This window comes from Pollicipes pollicipes, unplaced genomic scaffold, assembly GCF_011947565.3.
Source record: "Pollicipes pollicipes isolate AB1234 unplaced genomic scaffold, Ppol_2.1 Scaffold_7261;HRSCAF=8764_pilon_pilon_pilon, whole genome shotgun sequence".
NCBI classification, from domain to species: domain Eukaryota; kingdom Metazoa; phylum Arthropoda; class Thecostraca; order Pollicipedomorpha; family Pollicipedidae; genus Pollicipes; species Pollicipes pollicipes.
The window spans coordinates 18,381,402-18,394,102 of NW_023597054.1; the positions used below are offsets into that span (position 1 = coordinate 18,381,402).

At 57.9% G+C, this 12,701-nt stretch overlaps 1 protein-coding gene across 1 annotated transcript; it reads left to right on the top strand.

The window, feature by feature from the left end:
- Positions 1 to 5,178: 5,178 nt before the first annotated feature.
- Positions 5,179 to 12,668, top strand: LOC119112296 (phosphatidylinositol 4-kinase alpha; the record flags this gene model as incomplete). Its single annotated transcript, XM_037236408.1, has 12 exons — positions 5,179 to 5,322; positions 5,890 to 6,069; positions 6,548 to 6,668; positions 7,228 to 7,371; positions 7,862 to 7,991; positions 8,384 to 8,528; positions 9,186 to 9,311; positions 9,987 to 10,109; positions 10,623 to 10,746; positions 11,170 to 11,329; positions 11,802 to 11,897; positions 12,386 to 12,668. Coding segments are annotated over 12 exons (1,623 nt in total), but the record flags the coding sequence as incomplete, so codon positions are not given.
- Positions 12,669 to 12,701: the final 33 nt, after the last annotated feature.

Consider the following 12,701-nt stretch of genomic DNA (forward strand, 5'->3'; position numbering starts at 1 on the left):
CAGCCCAGCCAGCCTCCGATTGGAGTCTGGCAGCGGGTGTACCGTCCCGATATTGGGGAAACGACTTCCTATGCTTTTCTTCGTGCAAATGCCGTTTTAATGTATTTTTTCATACCATGCAACTTCAGTTCAATACAGTTTTTTGGACGTGACGTGGACCAACCCAGGGGTGAATCAGGAGCGACAAATAGCACTGCGTCCCTGTCTCGATAAGACAGCAATGACTGAAAATCAAGGTCCGGAGGGATTTCGTGTGCCCCGTTCGGAGAGGCGGGCGGACAGCCGTACTCTCAGCTGCGTAGGTGGCGTCGCCGTATTGCTCTGGACCCAGGGTGGCCGGCGGCTGGGCGGGCAGCCGTACTCTAGCTGCAGAAGGTGGCGTCGGCCGTATTGCTCTGGACCCAGGGTGGCCGGCGGGCGGCGGGCAGCCGTACTCTAGCTGCAGTAGGTGGCGTCGGCCGGGCTGCGGATCCAGGGCAGCACCGCCTTACCCGCGGCGAACACGTCAGGCGTGCCGGGTGGGCGCACGGCTGCCGAAGGACACGACACCGATCATGGGCTACTTGCTGTTCTCCAGCGTGACGAGCGGGCCCCGCTGGTCGCCCATGCAGACCGCCTTGCCGCCGGCCGGCAGACCGCCGGCCAGATCATGGTGCTGGTGAGGATGTTCCACACGGTCCTGCACTGAGCATCGGATTTGACCGGCAGCTCGACCTCCTGCAGCTCCGTGGCCTGCCTGCGAGGCGCCGAGCTGGCCGAAGCCGGTGGCGATGGCGGGCGCCGGCGTACGTCTGGCCGGCGGTCGGCAGGCACACGGCCGCGCGCCGCCTGTTGAACGTGACCGGACTGGACAGCTTCAGCAGCGAGTAGTCGTACCCCTTGCCGGCCGTCACGTAGGACGGGTGCTGGATGATGGCTGAGGGTGTGACGTGACTCACCGTCGACCACGCTGATGCGGTGATCGCCCAACAGCACCTGGATCTGCGACGCCGTCTTGCCACTGGTGCAGTGGGCCGCCGTCACACGTACCGGTTGTTGATGAGGCTGCCGCCGCCCAGGTGCGGGTCTGGCCGGGGTCGACCAGACCGCCTGCCACGGGTACTCATTGACCTCGGTCTGGACCGCCAACCACCGCGAGGCACGGTTGGCCACGCCGCAGCTGCAGCTGCCAGGAAGATCCACCCGATCCGGCCGCAGCCCGGATGGGCAGGAGAACCCAGTCCCGACCTCGACGTAGTCGGAGTGGAAGTCGATGTTCAGGGCTGAGCTGCCAGAGACGGAAGGACCCTGACTTCCACAGAACTTGTTTCCGTTCACGCGCAGCCAGTCCCACTCACAGGAGCTGTGCATCTCAATGTCGAATGCAGAGCAACTGATGGATAAGGTCGCGGCACCCGATCCCGGTGTCAGCTTGTAGACGCAGTCGTAGTCGTTGCCGTAGTTGGAAGGGTAGTTCGGCGACGTGATGGTGTACGTTCCCGCAGTCAGCGCGTGGGTACCGCATGCAAGAGTGTTGCGTGCGGCTCCCAGCTCGGCGTCGAAAGGCACGGGCTCCAGCGACTTGGCGTCCTCCAGGGAGACGTGCGGCTTGGCCGCGGCAACGCCCAGAACGACAATAGCTAGGAATGCCCTCATGGTGACTGCCGGCACACTGAGAGCAGCACATGCCGTGTGTGCATTTATATACATACGTGCACAAGACCTGGCTGTCATCGGCCGACGCTGTCTCGCGGAAGTTGGCGAACTCTGCGCTTGCGAAATCCACAAAAGAAACAGGTCATCCGATGGAACTGAGGCATCCCAGGCGCAGCTGCAGAGATGCCGGCTAGGCCCCGCGCAAGTGTTCCATTGTCCAGACCGAAAAAAATAATGCGTCATTCATACCGTTTGAAAAGCGCACGTGCATTGGGGACGCTGATGAAAGACTTTGCTAACAGGCACACGCCGGTGGAAAGGTTAGCCTGACCTGAGTCCGTCAACAGATGTGAAGCTTTTTGTGGGCAGGAAGATGCCAAGTTCGCCATGTAGGAAGACACAAATGAAATGACGCGCCAGCACTGAGAATTGGTACAAAATTGAGAGGTGCCCATTTACCGTTCTAACGAGTGGTCCAACAGCTGGAAACTGACAAGGCCGTCCTTTGCAGGGCTCCCGAGAGACCCCCCCCCCTTCCCACCCCTTACCCCCCACCCCCACCCCCGTCTTAGGGATATACGGTGCACTGTTGACTTCGGTCTCACATTTTGATAAAATTCAAGTCGCAAAGTTCCCCACGTTTCGGCCAACATGCCGTCTTCAGATGATATGTTTTTGTGTAAAAAACTTGAATTCATTTGAAGAGCGCGAGAGCTCTTCCAAAATGATATGAAGTTTGCGACTGCTTGCGTTGCATTCGAAGCGATTCATCATTGTACCGTATAGAATACATGTTTGTGTCCACTACGACCGTCACGTTGCCACCGGCGTTGAACTACGTGTGAAAAAAGCAATAACATTGCTTTATCCGATGATGCTATCATTGCCAATCAAGTGGCATCATTCCCTTTCAGCAATGCCACAAAGATTGTGAGAAATTGCCATATGGTAACACGCCCCGGAGGGGGGGGGCAGTATCAACCTTGATGTTTTAGTTCAAAATAATTTCCAACCGGCGCGGCGGAGCCTCGCCAAACACTGCGTAGTTAAAGGTAATCAAAGGCCGATTTCGTGGTGTGACAAATTATATATATATATATATATATATATATATATATATATATATATCGTGAGGTCGCTGACCTATGACGGGTCGAAGCCTGACTATGGCTGTCAGCGAAGCCAATTCAAAGATAATCGACCCCTTTTACGCGACAACGTAGTGCTAGACGGGGTTTACAACTTTGAGATGGTTTCTTAAACAATTAGAGCTTTTGAGTTTAGGATGACGACATTTTGCCTACACGTGGTATTTGCCTACACGTACTAGATATGCAAATTGAGACTGGTTGCGCGAGGAGATATGTGGGCGCATGGGACACCGATATATGAGGGCCTTTCAGACACTCATCTGGATTTTAACCTTGCTGTACCCTATTTGACCTTAAGTTCACGACTTGTTACTATATACTTCGAATTTCATACGTGTGAGTTCATATGTAGCCATACCTATCCTGTGAATTTGGTGTTTCCAGCTCTCTTAATTTGATTAGATCTCGGGTAGATAAATGTCCCCCCCCCCCACTCCCACCCCTGCTACAGCGTGGTGTATGTAACCGGCCACCGGGGGCGTGCTAAAGCGAAATTTCGGCATTCGGTATTAAGGTATTCAAGACAAGCACCACCTGGCGGAAAGTGGGCGCAGACTGGGCTCTGGTTGTTTCAGATGTAACCAACTTTACAATACGTCAAAACGAATCTTATTGTGCATGCGGGCGTCGTGGAAAAAATTGACCGACTGGGTTCGGCGTAAAAACGACTAATTTCTGGATTGCCTGATAGCGCATAAACACATGTGTTTATGCGCTATTTGTCCTCTGTCGATCTTTCATTGATTTTTAAAACGTCAGTTTTTTCTGACATGAGAAAATGCGTGTGTCAGAACTCCACAAATTGCCATCTATTCTGTGGGAAAATGAAATTACTTTTAGTCCCAATTATTACTCTGAAAACCAGGAAGGGCTAGCCATGGGTTAACAGTTAAACACCCTGTACCAACGATTTTCCTGAATAGTTTTTTGTGTATTTAAGCCACGAGAGGAACTTCTTTCAGTTGAAGCAGTGCATTCCGATGCTCTTTCCAAAAGCAGCAGAGCCTGCAGCATAATAAAGTTCTCGCTACTAGTGCCCGCTAGCCAGACGGCTGACATTGAGGCTTACTAGATGTAGATGCCTCGGTGAACATATATAACTAAGCATTTTAGAATTCGTGGGTATACAGTACATGTGTTTTACAAATAAAGGCTCTAATAATTTTTGAATGACCAAGACAAAACGAAAAAAAACGAGCGCACTGAAATGCATGCTGTTTTTATCAGCACATGCCATGGCTTAGGAGCATGGCTTTTTCATGATCAATATCTGTACATAAAAAGAAAGGGCTCCAAAGCTTGGCTGGCGTGGGAAGCAGGAGGCGGAACGCTTAAGGCCGTGGTAAATCACCAGTCTGCCGATTTGCCTATTTCTCTTGATTTTGTAAATACCTGTCAACGATACTTGATGTGTTTCATAGATTCTTTGATAATTGGGGTAATCATGCAGGATTCCCTCCACAAACTGTATTTGCGTTTAATACGACGTTGTCATAAATCCAAAACATGTTTGGTAGCAATTTTAAGAACTTAATGCTCTACCAGGTACTCGTCAACGAAAATGCGATTTGTTGATGCGGTAAGGTAAGGTAGACGGATTTTTTAGGTAAGTTAAGCATTTTTGAAGAACTTCTGGACTACTTGCCGCAGGAAAAACGGGTGATGCCAAATATGGAACACGAACTACGAGTAGTTAGGAAAATCTGAAGAGTACATGAGGCCTAATGTACTCGCGTGAGCGAGCCCATGGACGAATGTAGCGTTTTGAAAGAAAAGTTGTGAAATATCGCCGAAAATTGGGCTACATATCAAGGACTTGTACTGCGAAATGGAAAGGGTATTCAAATCGCTCGGGACACCTTTTTGCAAAGTCATGCCGCTGCCAGTTCTGCTCATTAATGCACCACCTCTTATGGACTACTCAGCACCTTCAGTACCTCCGCCGCACAAGGGGTACTGGATACACGGTGCAGCTGGACACGTAGTTGAACATTGTAGCCTAGACATCGGTGGGGAAACCTGAAGCCGCACGGCAGCCTGGGGCATGCCTTGATTGTCTCCAGACATCTCGCCATATGACCGAAAATTGTGCACAACCGAACGAATGTAGGGCCACTTTTGGGAGTTCAGAGTTCTTATGTCGAGTTACTGACCTTCACTATACCAAGAGGTAATTGCTTAAGTGTCGTCGGACGTCGTAGAACACCATTTAAGGGAGTCTTTCGTCTTATCGCATGGTTCTTGATATGGAGCTTGTAAAGCTGGCTGTTGCTGGGGTTTGGACCGCTCCACTGCATTAGTAACACGAGAAAACGAGACAAACTGTATCCATTGCGCCGCCAGTCTAGTGTCCCGAGGTCGGCGAAGTTGGTGCCATGACGTTCGGACCTGACCTCTGGCTCATCCGCTGACAGAGGAGGTGATTCGACGGGAGGTGAGCCGGCTGGTGCGCAGCCGACCGCAGGCCGTCTGCCACATCTCTGAGGCGCTGCAGTACCTCACCACGCCCGAGCACATCGTCAACGATATCATCGAGGTGAGCCGGCCGACCGAGGCCGGCAGCGCTGGCGTGCCGGGAGATTGGCGCGCTGGCGCTGGCCCACCGTTTGTCGTCAACAGGCAATATCAGTCTCTTGAAACCCTCGCTGCCGGTTGGTTAAACGGTTCAAGTTTTCGTTGCTAGTCCTCGTCTGCAGTTGTTGGATTGGACCGTCTTTACGTGCATGACTTCTCACTCCATGACGATAAGTGCGGTGACGGGATAACAAGCATGCCCGGCATATATTCACTCCAGTGGAGTATGCGCTCATGGGACGCGCCGGCGTGTCTCCAGCCCACCGAGAAGGCATCTCCGGCCGCATTGTCGCCGTGTGTTGGCTGGACTCGACGCCGGTGTGCGGTGGCTGACGGCGCCGTGCGGGGACGTGTGTTGGCTGGACTCGACGCCGGCGTGCGGTGGCTGACGGCGCCGTGCGGGGACGTGTGTTGGCTGGACTCGACGCCGGCGTGCGGTGACTGACGACGCCGTGCGGGGACGTATGTGGACTGGTCTCGACGCCGGCGTGCGGTGACTGACGGCGCCGTGCGGGGACGTGTGTTGCAGCTGTCGCACGCGCTCACCTGGGCCAAGCAGCCGCCGGTGTCGGCGCTGGCCTTCTTCTCGCGCCAGTACCCGCCGCACCCGATCACGGCCCAGTACGCCGTGCGCGTGCTCAGCTCCTACCCGTCCGACACGGTGCTCTTCTACATTCCGCAGCTGGTGCAGGCCGTGCGCTACGACACGGTACGCGCGCTAGTCGTGCCCGATCGGACACGTGTGTGCCGTTAGTGTGTCCACCGTCAGGGCGTGCGCTACGATACGGTACGCGCGCTAGCCGTGCCCGAAAGGACACGTGTGCGCCGTTAGTGTGTCCACCGTCAAGCCGTGCGCTACGGCACGGTACGCGCGCTGTTCGTGCTGGGCTGGACGCGTGTGTGCCGTTAGTTTGTCGACCGTCCGCTGGAGTGTCAATGCCAGTGTAGTATTCCATGTGGTTTGATCGCTGTTTTCCTTGGTTTCTGTTTGGCTGCACGATATTGGCGCATTGTGCTCATATTTTATCTATCACTTTCTTACTTTATCGGGTGCTTGGAGAAATTGGCTGTTCAAGGTGACAAATTCATCGGTCCATTACGAACGTTTCCTTAACGTATAGAGATGACAGATGAAATTCCCATCGCGATAGCTAGCTCACCCCAGCTCAAATGACCTCCACCTCCAGATGGGCTTCATCACAGAGTTCATCAAGCGCGCGTGCGCCAAGTCACAGATCCTGGCGCACCACGTGATCTGGAACATCGAGACCAACAAGTTCCGCGATGAGGAGGGCCAGGTCAAGGACGGTGAGTGTGACGCCGTGGCCGGCTGTCCCGCACTTCCTGACGACGCAGGGCGGTCCTGGCACCGCTCCTGCCGCCCACCATGGGCCGCTGTGTCTCCACGGAGCTGCGTGGAGGAGGTAGAGTCGCCGCAGTTCCAGGTAGAGTCATCGTCAGAATCCAGCTGCCCTCCTCGCGTAGCTAACCTATGCAGCGCAGGGGCACGCTTGGCCTGCTGCGCAGCGGTGGACTCACGCACCTGACCGGCGCCGTTCACGACTTCGCCGTGCCGGGTTCGAGAACGCTGAACTACGCTGCCTTGTCAGCATGTAGACCTTGAAACCCCTTGACTCCGCGTTTGTGCCTGCCAAGGTGTATTAGTCGCTGTCGCGTGGACAGCGCGCGGCGACGTGGACGTGTCAGCCATGTGGTTGATCTCCCGCACGGTCGCACGGCGCATGTCGGGTCCGCGAGCATTTGTCAGTACCTGGCTTCGCCTGCTGAAGTGGGACATGCAGCATACGTCAGCGGCGCGGTCGGGACCACGCTGCCGCTGTGTTTACACGGTGAGTCCCGGTTTCAGCGGACCTGTACGACACCCTGGAGAACATCCGGAACGCCATCGTCTCGTCACTGTCTGGGCCGGCCAAGGCGTTCTACGAGCGCGAGTTCAGCTTCTTCCAGAAGATCACCAACGTGTCGGCCCAGATCAAGCCGTTCCCGAAAGGTAGCGTGTGCGCCCCGGTCGTTCCGGACGTGAACTGACACGGCCTTGCGGAGGATGACGGGGACTGCACGGCGAAAACGCCGGCGGTGAGGTAGGGATGTATGTGAGCTAATGATGTGGCAAGGGAAGGAAATCGTCGTAGCTGGAATTACCCATGTCACGTCGTCCTGGCTTGGAAGCCCAGTCCCCATTATCAATACCAGACGGAACTACACACACAGCCGGTGACCATGCGCGCCAGTGGCCACTATCATGCCGTCATGTCCTTCTATCGCAATACCATAGCGTGATGTCACGAGCCCCCATCCGTGTCTGTGGCGTGGTTCCATGATCCATGTCTCGAGCCCCCATCCATGTCTGTAGCGTGGTTCCATGCTCCATGCCTCGAGCGTGGCTCCACGATGAGCACCTCCCTGCTCTGATGGGGCGGATGGCCGTGGCCCCGCACCTGGCAGCCCGGCTGACCCGGCCGGACCGCTGCTGTCGGCAGGTCCTGCTCGCAAGGAGGCCTGTCTGAAGGAGCTGCGCAAGATCGAGGCTCAGCCCGGGTGCTACCTGCCGCCTATCCCCGACTGCCGGGTGCTCGCCATCGACTACAACAGCGGCACGCCCATGCAGAGGTCAGGGGTCAGGTCGTGAGCAGCCCAGGATCAGGTCAACCGTGCTTTCTCGGATCAGGTCAACCAGATGGTCAACCTGCTGATGGTCCCGGAACATCGTAGCTTGGCACTCCCGGGTCAGGTAACCTAACGGTCTCGGATCAGGTCAATGTGACGGTCCCGAACCAGGTCGCACTGTTTCGTCTGTCCAGAGATCAGCAGCACGCTCCGGGGCCTCAGCCCCCCCTTCCCCTCCCCCCTACCCTCGTATCGACGCCATTTAGCCGTCTCAGCTGAGGGTGGGACGCGAGCACCACCGGTGGCGATGCAGTGCGCCCGCGCGGTGTCGGAGTACGCGCTGTACTGCCCTGGCGGCTGCCCCCGTTGCTGACTGGCGGCCGGCCGTGCTGCAGTGCCGCCAAGGCGCCCTACCTGGCCCGGTTCCGCGTGGAGAGGTGCGGTATCAACGAGCTGGAGCAGCAGGCCATGCTGATCGGGGAGCCGGCCGAGCGGCGGCCCTCCATGGGACCCGAGAAGTGGCAGGCCGCCATATTCAAGGTTAGACGCCCCGCACCAGGCACGCGTGGCTTGAAAATACCGATTCTGAACGGTGTGCAGCAAGGCTTTTGAACAGGTTAAGTTGACCGTGTATCTTGGCCCCACCACTAATGTAACGTGACTCCGTTCGAGCACGGCATGTCGCACTCGGTCTACAGTCACGCAGACGAGTGAAAGGTTTGTTTTGATGTCATGCTGCGCCATTACACGGCCTGCCTGCTGTCGGGGCCCTTAGTATGCTCCGCTGGTAACTTCACCACACGCACCGTACCTGATCCTACCTCATGCGTTTAAACAGCGGCCCTCGTCCGGGGTTTTGCACGCTGTCGCCTCCCAGGCTCAGGGTTCGGAGGTCAGGCGCTGCACTAGCTGGGTCAACCGGAACTGAACACCCGACCGGTCGGGATGAGCGCCAGTGAACGGCCCGCCCGCCCGGCGCCACGGAGCTATCGCGACGCTTCTGCTTACCCGTCACGGGTGTTCTGTAATGCTGCGATACACCTGTGTATCCTGCGATGCTCGTGGACACGCGAACGCCTATATGAAGCTACTTGTATGTCTGTGTCTGAATTGTTACATGCCTGTGCGCGTGGATATATCTGTTGTGACGCGTCTGTACGCGTGGGTTAGGTCTATGACACAGCTGGGCGTCCCCAGGTGGGCGACGACGTGCGCCAGGACATGCTGGCGCTGCAGGTGATCGAGCTGTTCCAGAACATCTTCCAGCAGGCCGGCCTGGACCTGTTCCTCTACCCGTACCGGGTGGTGGCCACATCGCCCGGCGTGAGTCTGCGTCGCCCGGGCCGGCGCGGCTGGTGCCAGCAGCCTACTCACGGCATGGTCCGGCGGCACGGAGAATTAACAATTCGAGGTGGACAAACAAATCTAAAACATGCCGTGCTGTACACCATGCAAGAAGTTTTGCGCACCTGCGACGCATCGACCCGGGTTTTTAGAGCCAGCATTTTATTTGTTCCCCGCCCCTCCCCTTTTGAGAAGTCCCGTCTGCGCTCACGCTGGTGCTCATTCCACGCCAGTCGTTGACCGGGCTAGTGTTGACCAGTATTGGGGCTCGTGGTAGGCTCCGTTGGTAACTATCCACCGAACACACCGTACTGATCCTATCTCACGGGTTCAAACGGGGTTTTGCATACGCTGATCATTTGTCGGTTTTATCAGCAGTTTCTTCGTTTTTAGTTCAGTGAACTGAACCTGCCTGGAGTTTGGGATTAGGATGTGCGGTACATATTCAATTATATGAATGCTACCCTCATCCGCACTCACCAAGACAGCAAAGTATCCACACTTTTTTGTCAGACTTTCCAGAATCCCATCAGTACGATATTGGTCATAGAGCCCCGAACGGTCCCATGTTATCAACGTTGCAACAGTAACGCCACATTAACGAATGCTTGCTGTGGCCGTTTGGACGTTTTACGGTGGGCTTTGGCGTTTCAGTGCGGCGTCATTCAGTGTGTGCCCAAGGCCAAGTCCAGGAGCGACCTGGGCAAGGAGACTGACTTCGGGTTGTTTGAGTACTTCCTCACGACGTACGGTCACGCGTCGAGTGCCAAGTTTCAGGTGAATGATTTTTTCAGCCCGCCAGTGTCATGGCAGGCCTCAGGTAGTTCGCCTTCGGGGAAACTTGCTTGAAGCGATACACGTCGGAGGACGCTTGTCGAGTCACGTGGCGCCTTGTTTCTTCGTTTGAGACTGACAATACCATTTCGCCGCGTATGCGATGGGAGCCGCTCTTGAACAGCGTGTGAGCCCGAGTTTACCGACGTGCTGTCCCTCTCAGTCGTGCCGACGGCCCCCTGTCCGCTGGAGACCGCCCGACTGGCCGCCGTCCGTGTGCGGCCGCCGCCCGACTGACCGCCATCCGTGTGCGGTCGCCGCCCGACTGACCGCCGTCCGTGTGTGGCCGCCTCCCGACTGCCCGCCGTCCGTGTGTGGCGGTCGCCCGACTTCCCGCCGTCCGTGTGTGGCGGCCGCCCGACCGCCCGCCGTCCGTGTGTGGCCGCCTCCCGACTGACCGCCGTCCGTGTGTGGCTGCCGCCCAACTAACCACCGCCTGTGTGTGACCGCCGCCAGGACGCCCGGCGGAACTTCGTCAAATCCATGGCGGCCTACTCGCTGGCGCTGTTCCTGCTGCAGATCAAGGACCGGCACAACGGCAACATCATGATCGACGAGGCTGGCCACATCGTGCACATCGGTAGGCGTCGGCCTGCCGCCCCTCACGCCGCGGACCGTTCGGCCGACGCGTGCCGTGACGCCCGCCCCTGTAGTGGCCGCGAGCGTCGCCGGAGTCGGACTGTGCACGGATGCCCCGTCTGGGGTAGTCGACGCGCCCTAAAACCCCAATCATCATCATCGCCCCGTTTGGAGTAGTATCCGGGTCGAGGCTGCTCCGCTCGGCTGGTGTGTGACGTCATGACTGTGTCTAACGTCACGGCTGCGTGTGTGGTGACATGGCGCGGGGCAGGGGCGGTGTGGCCGCCTGTTTGTGCGCTGACACGAACCCGGGCCGCCGCCAGGCATGGCCTCGTGCTCTTGTGGCGTCATGTCCCTCTGTGACGTCACATGGACAGCGCAGCGACATTTCCGGATGGTGACGCGTGTGTTGGCCCCCCGCCAGACTTCGGCTTCATGTTCGAGTCATCGCCGGGCGGCAACATCGGCTTCGAGCCGGACATCAAGCTGACGGCCGAGATGGTGATGGTGCTGGGCGGCCGGCTGGACGCCGAGCCCTTCAAGTGGTTCATGGAGCTGTGCCTGCAGGGATACCTGGCCATCAGGTGTGTGGTTCTCCTGGCCGCTTCACGCGTCGGCCGCGCCGCGAGGGCTGGTCGTTTTGAGGCTCCAGCCAGCACACTGATCGAATCAGCTCTGTTCCCTGACCGCCTTCGGGCAGCGTCAGCCAGAACCTGGGCGGGGAGGATGGTCACTCACACGCAGTGGGACACGGGGCTAGGCTGGAGACTGCTGGAGTCTTTCAACACGTTGCGGGGGATGTTGCCGAGGGATACATCAGGCTGATGCAACGTCTGCTATGTGGTGTGACCTGATGTCGCTTGGGGAATGTCTTACATCTCACCCGGGAGCTTCTGGAGATGGCCCAACATTCAAAGTGGCACACACGCCGACGACGTCTGAGACTTTTCAAAGCTGACAAGCGACACAGCCTGAGCATAAGGGCGCCTGAGGGCGGTCCGGCGCCTGGACGGAAGGCCGTCTCCTGCGGCGAGCTGACCGGAGCGTGCGCCACAGGCCTTACTGCGAGGCCATCATCTCGCTGGTGTCCCTGATGCTGGACACCGGGCTGCCCTGCTTCCGCGGTCAGACCATCAAGCTGCTGCGGGCCAGGTGAGAGGCTGGCGGCCGGAGTAGGGGGCCAGGCGATGGGCGCGGGTGTGCCCCAGCGCGGCCCTGTCTGGCGCTGATGCGGCGGGAAGGATGGTCAGTCACCGCCTCCCGTCGCCAGACGGCGCGTGCCGGCTCCCATCAGAGCTGTGCCCAGTGCGGCCCTGTCTGGCGCTGATGCGGCGGGAAGGATGGTCAGTCACCGCCTCCCGTCGCCAGACGGCGCGTGTCAGCTCCCATCAGAGCTGTGCCCAGTGCGGCCCTGTCTGGCGCTGATGCGGTGCGAGGCGCGGTCAGCCACCGCCTCCCGTCGCCAGACGGCGCGTGCCGGCTCCCGGCAGGGCTGTGCCCGAACGCGGCCCCCGGAGCTCCGCGCTTCACCGAGGCCGTTTTCCGTGATCGTCTGGCCTGACAGCTCAGTGGGCGGAATCGAGTGACTGGTTAGTACTCAAGCCTCGTGGTCGACTCATGTGCCCCTGTATGCTGGACAGGTTTGCCACCACCTGCAGTGAGAAGGATGCGGCCGCCTACATGACCAAGGTCATCAACAACTCGTGCCTCAGCTTCCGCAGCAGGACGTACGACATGCTGCAGTACTACCAGAACCAGATCCCCTACTAAAGGGATGCTGTGCTACCAGAACCGGATCCCGTGTGAGGGGGACGACTCGCCACCGGCACCGGATCCACACTGTGGTGGTGCTATGCTGTAGAGCTAGTCCTTCCGAGCAGGCCGCAGCACTGCCTCGACCGTATCCCGTGGCCGTGGTCTGGCTCCGCCCGCGTCCGGCTGGCGGCCGCGGCGGTG